We start from the raw sequence: 15631 nt of genomic DNA, 5'->3' as shown, positions 1-15631 counted from the left end.
AAAACGGTCTAATGACAAGCATTGCCAGACAGTATGTGGAAATGAGCCTTCCGTCCCACCGCACCGGAGGCATTCCGGGGAAGCAAGCATCCCTGCCCGCCACAATCGTACCCGAGTAAAATAAACCCGGTGAAGATATTTAAATTGGATGAGGCGGAGACGCATTGCAATGGCTGCCCCCCGTGGTGAGGCTAAGGCCTCCCTTCAGTCTTCTTCCTCCAAGACCCCCACATCTTCTTCCCACCCCTCGTAGTTTCCCCAGTTGGGATGCACTGTGAGTGACCAGGGTCTGGTATATTCTCAATATCTTTTTGGTCTCCAGGTCACCCACAAAAACGTTCGCTTCCAGTGGGCTAAACTCGGGAATAGAGTCAAGGCCCTCCAGACTTGGGGCAAGAGCGTGTCTGAGCTGGAGATACCGGAAGAATTGCGACTGAGGCATGCTAAGTTTCACCTGCAAATTGCGAAACGATTTGAGGGAGCCATCGCGCACAACATCGCCCAGGGTGGAGACACCAATGGCGTCCCAACCCCGAAAGCCCTGTAGGGCCGCCAAGGCAGGCAGGCGCCCATTATGTCACAGGGGGGTTTCTTCTGCAAGTATGTTCCACCACCCCATGCGCTTCAGGGATTGCCGCCAAATTTGGAAAACTATATTATTTTTGTCACCAGCAGCAATGTACCACGCAACGCAGCAGAATAAAGTATTGTATGGAGAGTGAACTACCCCATCATGTACCGCTCCACAGCATAGGCTGGGTCCCCCCTGTCCCCATACCACCACTCATTGAGGACCAACAGATGCGAGGCCTGATAATATGGAATGATATCTGAGATTGCTAGGCCTCCACAGTAAGTGGAGAGAAAGCACGTACGCAATGCGACACGCACCGCTCCTCCCCCCCAGAGGTACTGCCCCAGTGTCGAGTTGACCAGCCGGAACCCCTCGAGGCGTGATCGGGTACGGGTGGTTCTGCAATTGATATAGCAGGTGGGAGAGTGCGGCCATTTTGAATATTGCTGACCTGCCATAGATAGTCAGTGGCATACGGGTCCAGATTTTGATATCCGCCTGTATGCGCTCCCAAACTGGTACCACATTCCGCTCCCACGACACCGCTGGCAAGTCAGAGAGGAAAATGCCCAGATATTTGGGGCCTCCCACCGCCACCTGTAATGTAGACGTCCAAGCACCCACCCCATCCCGCGCCCCCAGCACCCATAGCGTAGACTTACGAGGGTTCATGTAGAGCCCGGACACCTCCCCAAAGATTTGCATGATCTCCAGGATCCGCGGCCCCGACTTATTCAAGGCTGTTAAAAATTAGAGGACGTTGTTTGCATATAATGCGATCCTATCCGAGAGACCAGTAGCCCACTCAAACCCCTCCAGCTGAGCATCAATGCGCACCCAGGCAGCGAGCGGCTCCATAGCCAGGGCAAATAAATAAGGCAACACGGGGCACCCCTGCCTGGTGCCACGATGGATGGAGAAGCCAGGCGATACCGCGGTCAAGTCGGTGTATAGTAGCCTCATATATGACAAAAGCCTTGTCTATGTCTGCCAGTAGAAGCGCCGCTTGCACCCCTGTCTGTAGGACTGCTGCCAGAGCTACGTGGGCCGCAGTATGTTGTGCCGCGCCACGCCGCCCTCTGGGGCATGGACCTGGCCTGGTCTGGGTGGACTAAGCGGAGATATACGGCAGGAGGCGGTTAGCTAGAGCCTTGGCTTAAACTTTTGCCTCCACATTAAAAAGAGAAATGGGGCGGTAAGAGGCATGTTGCTCCGGAGGCCGACCCAGCTTATGAAACACCACTGATTCCGCATGGTGCCAGTCTGGGGGAGCCGACCAGTCTCCCTAGCCTCCTCCACCGCTGCCAGATAGTAAGAAGCCAGCTGTAGATTGTACCGATTCGAACTCAGTGGGGAACCCGTTGGGTCTCGGGGCCTTCCCAGTATTGATTTCTTCCAGGGCTTTGCCCAGTTCTTCCACCGATAGGGGGAGCTCAAGCCGTTGGCGTGTATCATCGGACACCGCTTTGGGCGGGAGATCCCCAATAAACTTGTCGACCGTCTCCTCAGGGAGACACTCCCGCAGAGCATATAGATCAGTGTAATAGGTGGCGAAGCTCTCCGCTATGGCCTTGGGGGCTGTTAGCGGCGCCCCATTTTCATCAAGCACCCCTGGAAGGGCCGATATAGCATTTTGCTCGACTTGTCGCCCCATTGGCAGATTCTGCTCCGTGTCGCCAGCCAGACTTGACTGGCCTCATCTAGAAGGAGAGAGGCGTACAACTGCTGTGCTTGCAACAGCTTACGCACCAACACACCATCGCTCACCCCTCGGCTCCGATGCTCAAGGGCCTCCACCTCAGCCTTGACCAACTCTTCCCAACGTTTTCTACGTGCCGCCGTACACCATGCTATGTCCACTCCGTAGGGTGGGCTTCAGTGCCTCCCAGAGCATTACTGCGCTAGTAACAGATCCCACATTGGCAAGAAAGTAGTTCGCGATCGCCTCCCGCATGTGCCTCTCGTAGTTGACATTCTGCAAATGCCATACCGCTAGACGCCAGCGTAAGGGCTGTCGCCCCATACCCAGCCGCAACTCCGCAAACACCGGAGAGTGGTCCGACAGTCCCCTGGGGAGGATCCCAGCAGACATCACATTCGTCACCATCGCCCGGGGACAAAAACATAGTCTAGCCTAGAAAATGATTTATGTGCCGCCGATAGGAAGGTAAACTCCTTCTTGTCGCCATGTATGTGTCGCCAGGTGTCCACCCAATCCAGACCAGTAACCAGGGAGTGTAATTTTGTGGGGTGCGTGCTGCTCGGGCCCCCTCCCATCCTGCTTCTGTCTCTGCCCATATCCATATCATTCCAATCCCCACCAACTACTGAGGCCACGTCTGGCATATCTGCCCACAGGGAAAGCAGACGCTCAACTAAGGACGACTGTAAAGGGGGAGGAGCATACACACACCCCAACATAATGGAATCCTCCCCAATCGTGCCCCGAAGGAACACGTAGCGCCCCTGCGGATGCTGCGAATGCACATACGGGACTCTGCGATGGGTTGAGACCGCCACCCCCCTAGAACCCTGCGTAAACCCAGCATGAAAGTCCTGCTGGAAGCGATAGCGCTGAAGGCAAAGGACCCTGGAGCCCATCAAATGGGTCTCTTGTAGCAGGTGATCAGCAGCTCCAGCTCTCTTGGCCTGACGCAGGACAGCCCCTTGTTTGATCTTGTCCAATATCCCACGCACGTTCCAGCTCATTACACCGAGGGTGCCCGCGGACACCCGAACATCTACAGCCCCACTAGCCATCAGGCCTCAAGCATAGTACATTATGGACAGGAGGACCCGGCAGCGTGCGTGCGTATAGTGGTGTGCCCAGTGTAAAAGCGCAACCCAAACGCCCAACCAAACCCCATTCCCACAACAAACCCCCCCCACCCCATACCTCAAAAACACCGAAGTACCTGTTGCGGCGGGGTCAACACAATACCCCCAACGAGGAGGCACAGTCTGCGCCCACCAATGGATCCCCAACTCACAGCCCATAACCCCCAGATACACCCCCCTCACACACCACACAGGCAGGGCTTCAGCTCTCCTAGGGGCTACCTCAACATAACATAGTGAAATGAATCACACAGTCCAACTGGATAGGCATCCCAGCGCATTTCAAACACAAGAAACAAGGATCCACGGGCTGATGTTGGGAAGCCGGATCTCCCCGGGAGGAGGCCCCGCAGGACACGGAACGCCTCTGGGACCGGGATCTCCTGTGCCCCCTCCGGCGCTGTCCACAGGGATTCTTCAACGGCCCTTCACTCAAGGACGAATCAGATTGCAGCCCTGGCGGCATTTGTACCGGCACCCGCACAGTCTCCTCAGTCCATTTGAAGACCTCCTCCGGGGAGTCAAAGAAATGGGTGCGGGATTGAAACACAACACGCAGGCGAGCTGGAAACACCAAGGCATATGGGAGCTTAAGTTCTCTCAGTCTGGCCTTCGCTGCCATAAACGATTGGTGCTGTTGTTGCACAAGTCTGGTATAGTCTGGGAACACCAGGATGCGATGGTTGTCAAATAGCAAGGGTTCTTTGAGGCGGGCCTGCTTCAACACAGTGTCTCGGTCAAGGTAATTCAGCCACCTCGCAATCACTGGTCTCGGGCGAGGCTCCACCGGCGGTCTCTGAATGAGCGGCCTGTGCGACCGCTCCACGACAAAGCACCGGGACAGCGCATCGGGGGGAGCCAGCCCTCCAGCCATTGAGTGAGGAAGCGCTCCATATTGCCATTCTCGCACCCCTCCGGGAATCCAACAAAGTGCAAGTTGTTCCGCCTTGCCCGTCCCTCCGCATCCTCAACCCGGAGCGCCAGACCCTTCTGGATGCCTTCCAGGTTCGCCACCTTCTGCTTGAGGAGTGAGACGTTGTCCTCCACTCCCGAGATGTGGGTCTCGGCCCCCGTGATGCGGGACACCGCGTTCTGTAGGTCCTGACGCAGCAGCATAACATCCGCGCCCACTGCACTAATTTTGGCTTCTAACATGTCCCTGGATTGGGCGATGGCCGCCATCAGAGTAAAGTTGTCAGACCCAGTCTCCTGAGATCCCCCGGCCGCCTTGCCCGCCGCTCCTGGGCCAGTGAACTTATCTATAGGACCATGCTTCGTGGGACCACTGCCGCCCTGGTCTCTCGTCATGGTGACTTGTCACGGAACCCCGGTAAGCCCAAGTGTGACTAGGATAGGCGCACACACACTGGGTCCGACCCAGCTCCGACACGCTGCAGGTTACCTTGGCACACGGCCCAATCCCAAGGGAAGGAGCAAGATAGAACTGAAGTAGGAAAGGCACTCCTGAGCTGGACCCGCAATCCACCATCGGGGGGCCACGGCCAGCCCGCATAGTCCCCGCCAGCCTGTCGCACAAGGCCCGAGCAGCAGCTAAGGTCAGCAGTCCGTCAGGCGACTTCTCCCGGCGACAAAGCTTTCCCTCTCGGCCCCTCACCGAGTACCGGGCCACTACGGAGCGCCACCAAAGGCCATGCACCCGGCCAGGCCCACCGCTACTCCAGATCAGGGGTCACCAAGCACCAGGGCCTCCACGGTGATTGTCTGACGTCACTAATCCAAGGCCCTCCGGAGCAACCAGACCGCATTCACCAGGTACCCCCTACTCCCCCACGTGGCCCGATATAGCTGACGATCCGGGAACACCATCTGCAGCCTGAGTGGGGCCCGCATTCATGGCTCTCCACCACCAGAGCCTGGTCACAGCAATCCCCGGTTGTATTGCAGGGCTTGGCAGCTCCCACAGTGTTCTCCATGCCTCCCCACGTGGCCCGACATAGCCGCCAGTCCCCCGGCACAAAAAGCAGCCCGAGGGGGGTGGGGGGGGCGGGCGTGTTTGGGGCGGCACCCAATCACCTCCCAGCAGCAGTGGACCGGGGGCCCTCGAACCAGACTCACCCCAGGACGGGGTGCGCTGGGCCCCCCAGCAAGCCGGGGCACCCCCTCTGCTCAGCACCACACCGGCAAAGGTCTGCAGAACTCCAGGGCCGACCCGCCCCGCGACTGGCGAACCGCAGCAGACACTCAAAGCGGCCGAGCAGTAGGGCCAATGAGCCGCCTCCACCACGGACCCCAACAATAAAGGCAAGTCAAGTCCAGTCGGCTCCCGCAAGGCCTCTCTAGTCCCCCAACGCGGACTTATGCCAATTTTTGCTTGTGCAGTTCTTTTTGCCCTTCTCCAATAACAGGTAAATAGCTTCTTTGGGACAGATTGTTCGGCTGACCTGATTTGCTGTGTTTGCTAAATAGTTTTCAGCTGAATGGGAGGTCATTTAATTCACAAAATATATGCCAAACACCTTTGCTAAAATAGCGTAATAAACTTTATCCAATACCATGTTTAACACAATAAAAGGCAGAGGATGGGCCAGCTCTCAAAAGCGGCACCTCCACCATTCACCAACCACAACTCTGCTGGCATTTCTTCTATGCATTTCTGCCTTTGAGAAGACAAGTGACCACTCCTATACAGTCACTGAAATGGTCCAAGATGGGAGATTTCAGACTTAATGAAGGTTCATTTACACAACTGCACTTGGGTGGCCTGTTTTCAGGTGCCCCCACTGTCCCATGTTCAAGTCGACAGCAAGGTTCAGGTTGCCCCAAAGTTTCATAATTAGTGACTTTCTCATGCAATCATTCAGTTATTTTATGTGCCATGTCATACTTGCAGTTCCATCCTCTATCACATTCCAAAATGCCATAAAGGTAAAGGCTGTGGACACCATTCCAAAAGAGTTTGCCTTACAGTAGAAGCATTTTCTAGGTACCTCTTACTCCACTGAATCAAAGTAATCCTCCAATTTGTTTTATTCTTTGTGATTATGAACTCACCTACTTTTCAAGCATTTCCAGTCATATGGGTTTGTAAAATTGTGATTCCTTTATTACGACTCCATCATATTTTGAAATTAACCGAGTAAGAATGAAAGCAAAGTTAGGCTGCACCTCTTTTTCCAAACACACTCTAGCCCTAAAACAGCTAAGTAAGTGGATTTTAAGGCGTCCGGTTCGGGCCGTTTTGGCATTCAAAACATAAATGTAATATGAATCGCTTCATATTTCACACACAACCAGATAGTCAGCTCTACCTTAACTGATGAAACTGTTTCTGCTTTAATGTCATGGGCGGTGGAGGAGGTAAAAGTTTCACAGGCACCAGTAGAGAATTATAATAAAACAAACAATATTCATAATAGGATTCCAAATCCACACTGGCTTGTCAACAAATCTACCTTCTGTTTACAAATCCTTGGGGCCTGGTGGAATACATTCAACCCTTGAATGTAATCAAAGGTCCATAGGTTAGGGGTTTTGAAGATCAGCCTAACATTGTCACAGTAAGCTGGTCTGCAACTGTCAATACAGCTAACCAAGGCTAAAGAAAGATAGAACAAGAAAACTGTATGCTGGGGCTGTGGTGGTGCATGTGATATTGCAGTACAATGACGATCAAAGATTGCTGTTGCCAAGAAAAGACCATGAACAACGATACCCAACTAGCCTCTGAAATCACCCACAATTTAAGATAACAGTTTTTCTTAAAACTTAAACTCCACACTTACCATGCGGAGCAATTGTTTGTATGGATTTAGCTGTAGATCTTACATTCCATATCGTCAAAGTACCATCTGAATGGCTGCAAATGAACTGTTTTCCTTCGTGATGCCAGGCAACTGAATGGATTGCCTATACAGAAGTAAAACATATTACTATGTCTTTCAGTCTTTAACACTGTCAATAGGTACTTCAAAATTAACATATTTCACATAAAACAGGAGACACAAACATTTCTTTACAATAAAAGCCAACATTCATGCAATGTCCTGGCCAAATGTATGGTCAAAGATCTAGGTTGAATCTTGGTCATCCATGATTGAGATTTATAAACTATAGATAAAAATATGTTGTCCATCAGCAAACACAAGGTAAAACGTCCTTGAGCAAGATAGGGAAAAAACTTTAAACTCTAAATTCGGTCATTTGGAGGTGAGGTGCTGAACCCCAGTGAGTAAGCATCAACACCAAAAGGTTAAAATCCCATTATTCAACTTATCTCATTATTGAATAAGAAATATTGAAAATATTTTAACAAACCACACCTGTTGCGTTCAGAAAAGAATAATATGTGGAAGTAATGACAGATTCAAGAAGCTGGCCGTTACCCAAAGTATGTGAACATTCTAGAGTCAGTTCTACACAAAATTGAGCTGAAAAGCAGACGTAATTTCAAGGCACAAATATCAATATATCATTTCAAAATGCTGTGATTCTCTAATTCATGAGACATTCTGAAAAAAAGGTTTATTTGAACCGATAAGCCTACTTAACAACCCCAAAGGGCAATCAACCAGAGTAGTAGGATCTTGAATATCGACTAGACATTCTTTAGCCTGGGCTGAACTGATTCACAAAATCAGCACTTCTCAGTTTAAAATCATAGCACTGCTTGAGTTAATGAGTCTTTATAAGTTGTCAATTGGCCCCAAAGCTATGACCCTTTTCCCATGTAGTTGGTCTGGGATTAAGCAGGGTACTTTAATAAAGAAATAATATGGTTGGCTCATTCTTGGCTCTACAGTAACAGCAATTGTAAAATCTGTATGGCATAGTCATGCCAAAACATTAGAACCTTTCAAATACCAGTCCAAGACTGCATCAATTGGAAAATCTTTCAATTTTATTTAAAGATTGCTGTTCATGGGAAGCCAAATTTTTACAGATGCGGTGCATTCCAATAATCGAAGATTATGCTGGATCAATGTTCTGTTTATAGTAGGCACAAAATGTGTTAGGCAAAGCTTTGACATTTACTTTAGAAAATGTTGCATGAAAGAGGCTTTATCGAATACACTAAGGTGTGAAACGATATTTTCAGTTTTTATAGTTCAGGAAGGCAGTATTACTGTTATTGATTTACTTTAAAGGTAAAAGTCTAGAGAAAAATAAATTGTTTTTAACCCAATTTCTACAGGCAATATAATTTTCTAAGGACATTTTTCCTCAGGTACCGAGACAGGCAAAATACACTTGTAATTTCTCTTGGATCAGTATGCGGGCATAGTTCTCTTTTGTAAGCAATGTTTTCTGGGAGCTCTGCCAACCTCTGAACGTTAAGGGCAGAAACCCAAAAACCAAACGATATGTTCTAGATCAGTCACCGACTCACCCTTCACTGAAAGAATGAGAAATCATGACAAGAAAACCATGTTTTTAGCGTAAGGTTGTCTGAGCTCATATAGATAAAGAAAGCTGATTCCATAACTATGCTGCTAACACTCTGAAACATCTCTCACCAAATTTCTAATGCTTGGTTTTTGTAGTATAGTGCTCTGATCTGGGCATTGTAGGTAAAATCGGAGTTCATTAGGAAACCTTTATTTCTGACCACTTTTACAGGAGCAAGACAGCTACCTGGTTATGTAGGCCACAGACCGTCCTCCCATAAGAAAACTTTAGAAAATACAGAAATGATTTATGATTTTAAAAAGATTTGGACCCATCCAATCCTTTATAGAAACCAGTGCTTCTAAAAGTCCATGTCCTAGCAGACCCTTGGTTGCCTGGAGACAACTTCTAGCTGTATATCATTTGCATACATATAGTAACTCAAAACAGGTGTGGAAGAGTTGTGAAAAGTCTTACACATATAGAGGAAATAGAAACAGACAGGATAATCCCTGAGGGATGTCTCAACTCACCTATCTGAGCTTTGAGTTAACAACAACCACATTGGATCACTTGTGCTGTGATTAGCCTGAAAGGAAAAGAACCAGGATAAGACCATACCCCTTAATAGCTACCTCACCTGGTCGATGAATCATGCCATGGCGAACAGTGGTGTGAAAGGCACCTGACAAATTTAATAATACAACCACCCCAAATCCAACACTGGATGACATCTTACTTGGGATTCAACTAAGAAGCAATTTGCTTCTACAAATTACTAGATCGCAATGTGACCACTCTCTCTAGCAATTTTGCCAACTAGGCTAATAAGCTGTGGCGGCCTTTATTGTACCAAAGGACAGAAACAATCTTGTTCAAAAGTCTGAAAAAGCTGTACTCTGCTTACTAGACAGTAAAGGTGTTGGGGGGGGGGGAAAGTGGAAAAGAAAGAATTCTGAGAATAATTAAGCAAACTGGTGTGAAGAAAATACCCAGTGTGATGCAGAATTCCACTCAAAAGAGCCACAAAAAAGAAAAGCCTCTGAGGAATGGCCAGCAGAAGGTATCATGAGAAGTGGGATCCCCTGAAGCCTTAAAAGGACATGGTGTTTTTCTTATAAAGTACATCTATCAGGCTGCAGCTCTCCTTATTACTAGATATACAGGCAGCATAATGTGGCATTGGTGCTGCAAGGTGGTTTTGATTAAGGCTACATTCTAAAACTCTGAAAATCTTGCTTGTGATACGCTTTTGGGGGTGCTCCACAACAGATGGACATGTAGGATGCTTTAAATCTATCTATGTATGTACTCCTCTTTCCATGGTCGAGATATATAAACATATAGAGAGATGCATTTAAAAATGTCCAGGTTCCCTACTTAGGGAATTATTCTTAAATTTATGACTAACAATGAAAAATAAACCTTTGATGCAGGACCATATCCTAAAAAATAAAGAGTTATAGTCATGCTTCAGCAATGTTTAAGTGAAGAACTTCTCATGTGCAATTAGAGTATAGATTTTTTCCCCAGCTACAGACCTCATATTAAATAACCTGCTTTCATTATAGTTCATTTACCGCCTACTGTGTGTCAATGTAAATTTAACTGTAAGCGGGACCACCAGTTGTACAAGTTCTTCCTACAGTGTATCTCCAACACCTAACCAGTCAAGCTGGTCTCACAGTAGGAGAGATTAAGCAGTTTTCCCCAAATACCTTATCGAGGTCTTCCTGGCTTTGGGAACTGTGCACACAAAGAAGTGCCACTGGTCATGGACAGGTGTAGATATGCATTAACACCTGATCAATGCACTAGGCAATGGTATCAAAGAAACAGAGGTATTCAGGAAGACATACTGCTTACCTTCTAGAGGATCACAATCAAATATACCCTCTGACATGGGCTCAATCATCATGGCCCAGAAAGACCTAAAGTCGAGGAACCCTATCCTGAGGGTAGCGTGCCTTTTGCACAAAAATTTACTCAAAGTGGCAGACAGGAGAGCGCTCCTCTTTCTCTGCTTTGAGGAACTGAGGGACCAATTTCATAGCCTACATGGTAAATGATGGGATTCTGGCATTAACTCAGTGGTAAAATACCAAGCGAAGCACAACGGAAAATAATTCATGTTCTCTCTAGTGTAAACTCTACAGTTCTTCATCAAAGGACACAACTGGACGACTGGTTTCATATAATCTTGCGCCATCTGATTCCGTGCCAGCTAGTTGCGTTTTGAGGAAGGGGTCTTTTTTGCTGCCAACGTTCAATAAATTAAGATTTATGTTAAGTAATGCTGGGAATCCCCCTCCTCTTTTCCAGCATCCCCACAACCTACACTATTTGCCCAAGTCCCTTCATATTACTTTTGCCCTCCCTTCCTTTATCTTACTAATGTTTTTCCTCATTCAGTTGTAGTTGTTCTAGTGCTAACATTTCGAAAAAATGTAAATAGCTTGCTGTCTTGCTCCTGGAGTTGTATTATTGAAGCTCTTAGTTCACTTAAAGTGTTTTAAGCTACTAAGATGTTTTTCTGTCTGCAACTATTAAACATTACTGATGCTTAAAAAAACATTCTGGGGGAAGAGATGTGGCCTTGAAGCTAGCGCAACTAACATTGGAACCAGTATCAAATCCTGGCTGCGGCTCAACATCCTATGATACTGGTCAAGTCACTTAAACTGCCGAAGCCCGAAGAAAGGTGTAAAATATTTTGACGCTCATGTAAAGCGCTTATAGGACCTTGAGCCAAGTCTGCGCTGTATGTAACTGCAAAATGACTTTAAAAATCTATCCTTTAAGCAACTTGTGAAGCCTGACGTGAGATTAGATTTATGCCCTGCTGTTTTATGGATGCTTAGTAATTTTTGTCTTGAGAAATGTATGAAATAGATTTGTAGCCTCAAAAATCAAAAGATCTCTCTTCCAGCCTTCACTAAATGCTTAAGAAACATTAATAACATGCTAATGAAAACATATAAAATCTAACTGATGATGAACAACCATCCAGTAAAAATGAAACAGAACATGGAAAAACTCTGTGCTAAGTATACGGTGTCATTTACCTCATCATACGTATATCTGTAGTCTGCTTTCTTTGACTTCAGATCCCATAACACTACTGTTCCGGATTCAAAACCAAGCAGAAGCTGTAAAACATTAAAATATATATTTTTTTACAAGAGTATCAACATTACCATTTTATTGAAGGTTGATTATCACAGTCTGTATTAAATGAGGAGTCATCCTGATTGATGTCATAAAATCAAAGTGTATCCCTTATTCCACATGGTGGAATAATGTGAAATTAAAATTAACCTCCGCCTTTTTATGTCTTCAGACACTGAATTTTTTGCTAAGCAGGACCCGCTGTGTTTCTATATTAAACTCTGACCGATTTTGTACCACATGACTACTTTTTATACGTCCTCTAGAAAATACTGTCAAAATGAATTAATTTCAATCTTACAGAGGTATTCCCAGGTATATAAATCAAGGCTGGTAAGTTGCTGATTCTAATCACATCACCTTTTTTTACTGTGGTACACTGTAGTTTTGAGGCATTTTGGTCTGAACTTCAGAAACCTGTCACACAGTATAGACAATCATAGGAAGGCGTTGTAAGCTGTGAAAAGAGCAAATCCAGTGATTTTTAATTACCTCACATGACACATGTTTCACTTTGCAAAGTGCTTCTTACTTGGGCCACATCAGCTCATTTTTACAGTGCAAGAAACAGGCACATACTAGAATGAGCATATCTTTTTTAAAAATATTTTCTTCTTTTCATATTTCCTTTATTTGCATAGGAGCCTTTCTTTCATTGCCAAAAAAATCAGTGCAATAGACTTAAGAGGTGTAGATCTCCGTAGACGAAAGATTAATTTTAAAGATCAGCATATTCTAGCATGGTTTATAAGCATATTGTGGTAACTGGATGGGGCTTTCTCTGGGAGAACAGAAATAATGGTACAAGTTTTTTAAGACCACACAAAATAAAGGCTTAAACAAACCATGCTTGCTGTCCTTTGCATTATAGTGATGTTGCTCTTTTCTTTGGGCTAATGACCAGAATGTTTTAATATTTTTATTAACGTCAAATTCCATTTTTAATCTCACGTTAGCCCCACAGGGTCTAGGTTTCGCATCCTCCTTGGCATGCTACCTTACCAATCAACTAGTGGGATCTTCCCTCAGTTCATCTTCCCGACTGAAGTGGTCTCTCCCTAACCCCACATCTTCTAGAATTTCCAGGGGCACCCCCTCCCCTTTTACACTACCTTCTACTCCTCCAAGTAGCGCTCCATTTGGTTAGCCATCTTGAACTAGTGGAGTTATGCCTGATTTAACTATTCACTTATAAAGTCTCTTTTGCCACTATAAGATGCATTAACGCTAGGGTTCCGTGATGCACTTATGAGATTAGGCCAGAACTTCTCCTTTCTCACCCAGAATGCCTTTGAATACTGGTATCAGATTTGTGTTGGGAAACTCCTCGACACTCCTTAGAGGGTGAGCCAACTCCAACTTATGGTTAAATATGAATTGTGATGAGTAGGCTGTTTTCCAGTTATTTATTATAACTAGATCTAAGAAATCACTATTGTTAAGCATCCCAAAAAAATAATTGTATATTATCCTTTAATTATATTTAAAGTATTTGTAGGTTGTCCTGCATTGTATTCATGCTTGGTTTGTCTCTAATAAAAGAAAGAGGGCCCCCACAACCAAAGGGATGGGGTGCAAAGTAGACTGTTTAGTCAAGCAAAAAATCCCTTTGGGACACCTTGTTAATATGACAGACGTTCAACAGACAATTTGGACCAAAACAAATAAACTGACAAAATACTGTACTCATGAGGCAAAACACAAACGAAATTATGAAAAATCCTGAACAATTTATTACACAATGCAATGTTAAAAAATAATGATTCAACAATAATTAAAAAGACGGGGAAGAACATTAAAAGTAAGGAAACAAATTCCTATTGGTAAAAAAGGAGGTATAGACAGAAAATTAAATTCAGCAAGAACGTCAGAATTATTTTCTAATCAATTTAAAACACAATCCTCCTTTTTGTTATGCGACGCGTTTCGGTGGATCACATGGTCAGACCACCTTCATCAGGATTACATGAAATGTCTTCCCAAAATTTCTCAGGAATTCATATCAATGCATAACGTCTCGGGGTAGGTACCTCCTATGTTTTATAAAACCATCTCTCGTCCAGCGAGTTAAGAAACTTCTCAGGACCGGCAATATTTATATAATGTTAGAAATCTTCAAAGACACATGGTAAACATGAGAAGCTTAAAAGACGACAACGTCCTCAGTCAGATACAAAAGCAGGAATCTACTGCTGTACAAAGATGGTTCCGTAATCCATTTACCTCGGATACCACAAAATTCTTACAAGTATCAGCGTCCCGTGTGTCGACCACCTCCAGCCTTCTGGCTTGGTTTGAACAGCCAACACGTGTTTCACCCGTTACATAGCCTTTATACCTGGGGCTTTCTCAAGGCTCTCTTTGTTGTATAGTTCAGCAAAGTGTGGTCCTGAGTATATTTTGCTTTATGTACAAATAGGAGTCCTGGATTATCCTGGTCGAATTGAGGTCGCTTTTACCTTGCAGGGAAACGGGGAGCAAGGTCTCTGAGGTCTGATGCAGTCGCTAATGCGTGGAGCCATATTTCTGAACTCAAGTAACATCTCTCATCAATAGTGTTTTGTTTAACATCCGTAATTCCATAACATCCGTAAATTTCTGTTGCATCTTACAAAGATCAACTCTCATATTCAGGAGATGCATGAAATGCTCTGTCAACACGATAATATCTCATCTCTACAGGAGGCTGTGGCAAAGAAGTTCTGATTTTACCAAAGTAGAAATTAAGGCAAATGAGAATTCAGAGGACAGTTACATTTTACAACAAAAATGAGATTCAGTAGCTGAGTCTACCATAATTAGAGAATTATTCCAGGAGGAACAATGAGAATAATTGAGGTCCCTGAATAATCAGTAATAGACCAATTTGAAATGGATGGTAATAGCAATACTCTGTTCTGTAGATTTCATTTGTGATATAGATATCATGAATGATATACAAAGAGATCATTGAGAAGCAGAATCTTTGAGAAAATGCCATCCTGACAGACACTTCAAGATATTAATAAACTATTACTTGTGGCTAGGATTCTCAAGGAACTTTGCAAACACTCCATCTGGGAAAAGAATCCCATTTGAATCTAATGTACTTTAGATATATACAAAAGAACAATCAAAAAAAGTGTGAGCTTAAGCAGCACATGCAGAAATTTAGGGCAAAGTGCAAGAGTGTCTTCTTACCACATCATTCAAGACTGAAAGTGTTTGTAGGAGATCCTCTCACATTTATATGCTCAGGGTCTAGCTGAGAAGATGTTCTTTCCACTATGAATAATGGAGAAGTCACATATCAAGAAGTTTTTTTTTATTAATTAAGGCTGGCATGCAATCAATCAAGATTCAGATTTGAAAGGGGGTAGTTGTTCGTTCAACTCTTCTCTTTATTTATCTTTTTTTCCCATTCTTTGAGATTCACGAAATGAGGGTGCAATACTTCCTAGTGGTCGGTGCCTGGGTGCTCATGGGCATTACGGAGGAGAGGGGGCACCAAGGTATTTAGCTTTGCAGGAGTAGGCAGTTGGCGAAGAAGATCTAGTTAGGTTAGATTAGATTAAGTCAAGTCAAATAATTTATATAGCGCTCTACATACCCAGAGGGTCTCAAGGCGCTTGAGGAGGGGAGGGGAATTACTTGTCAAATATCCATGTTTTAAGTTGCATTCTGAATGCTAGGTGATTCTGAGTAAGGCGAAGGTGAGTGGGAAGG

General features: G+C 45.4%; 1 protein-coding gene across 5 annotated transcripts in view; it reads right to left on the bottom strand.

Annotated features, from left to right (window-relative positions):
• STXBP5 (syntaxin binding protein 5) overlaps positions 1-15631 on the bottom strand; it is a 1242391-nt gene that overhangs the window by 649696 nt on the left and 577064 nt on the right. For all 5 annotated transcript variants that reach the window (XM_086927454.1, XM_086927457.1, XM_086927456.1 and 2 more), the window contains exons 7-8: positions 11824-11907; positions 7156-7279 (exon numbers count right to left, since the gene is read on the bottom strand). In XM_086927454.1, coding sequence (XP_086783580.1) covers positions 7156-7279; positions 11824-11907 — 208 coding nt within the window. The remainder of the gene's footprint in view (positions 1-7155; positions 7280-11823; positions 11908-15631) is intronic.

Source organism: Lissotriton vulgaris, chromosome 6 (assembly GCF_964263255.1).
Source record: "Lissotriton vulgaris chromosome 6, aLisVul1.2, whole genome shotgun sequence".
In the NCBI taxonomy this organism is placed as follows: Eukaryota; Metazoa; Chordata; class Amphibia; order Caudata; family Salamandridae; genus Lissotriton; species Lissotriton vulgaris.
Note: the sequence above shows the minus strand (reverse complement) of the source record. Positions and strands in the feature narration are given on the sequence as shown.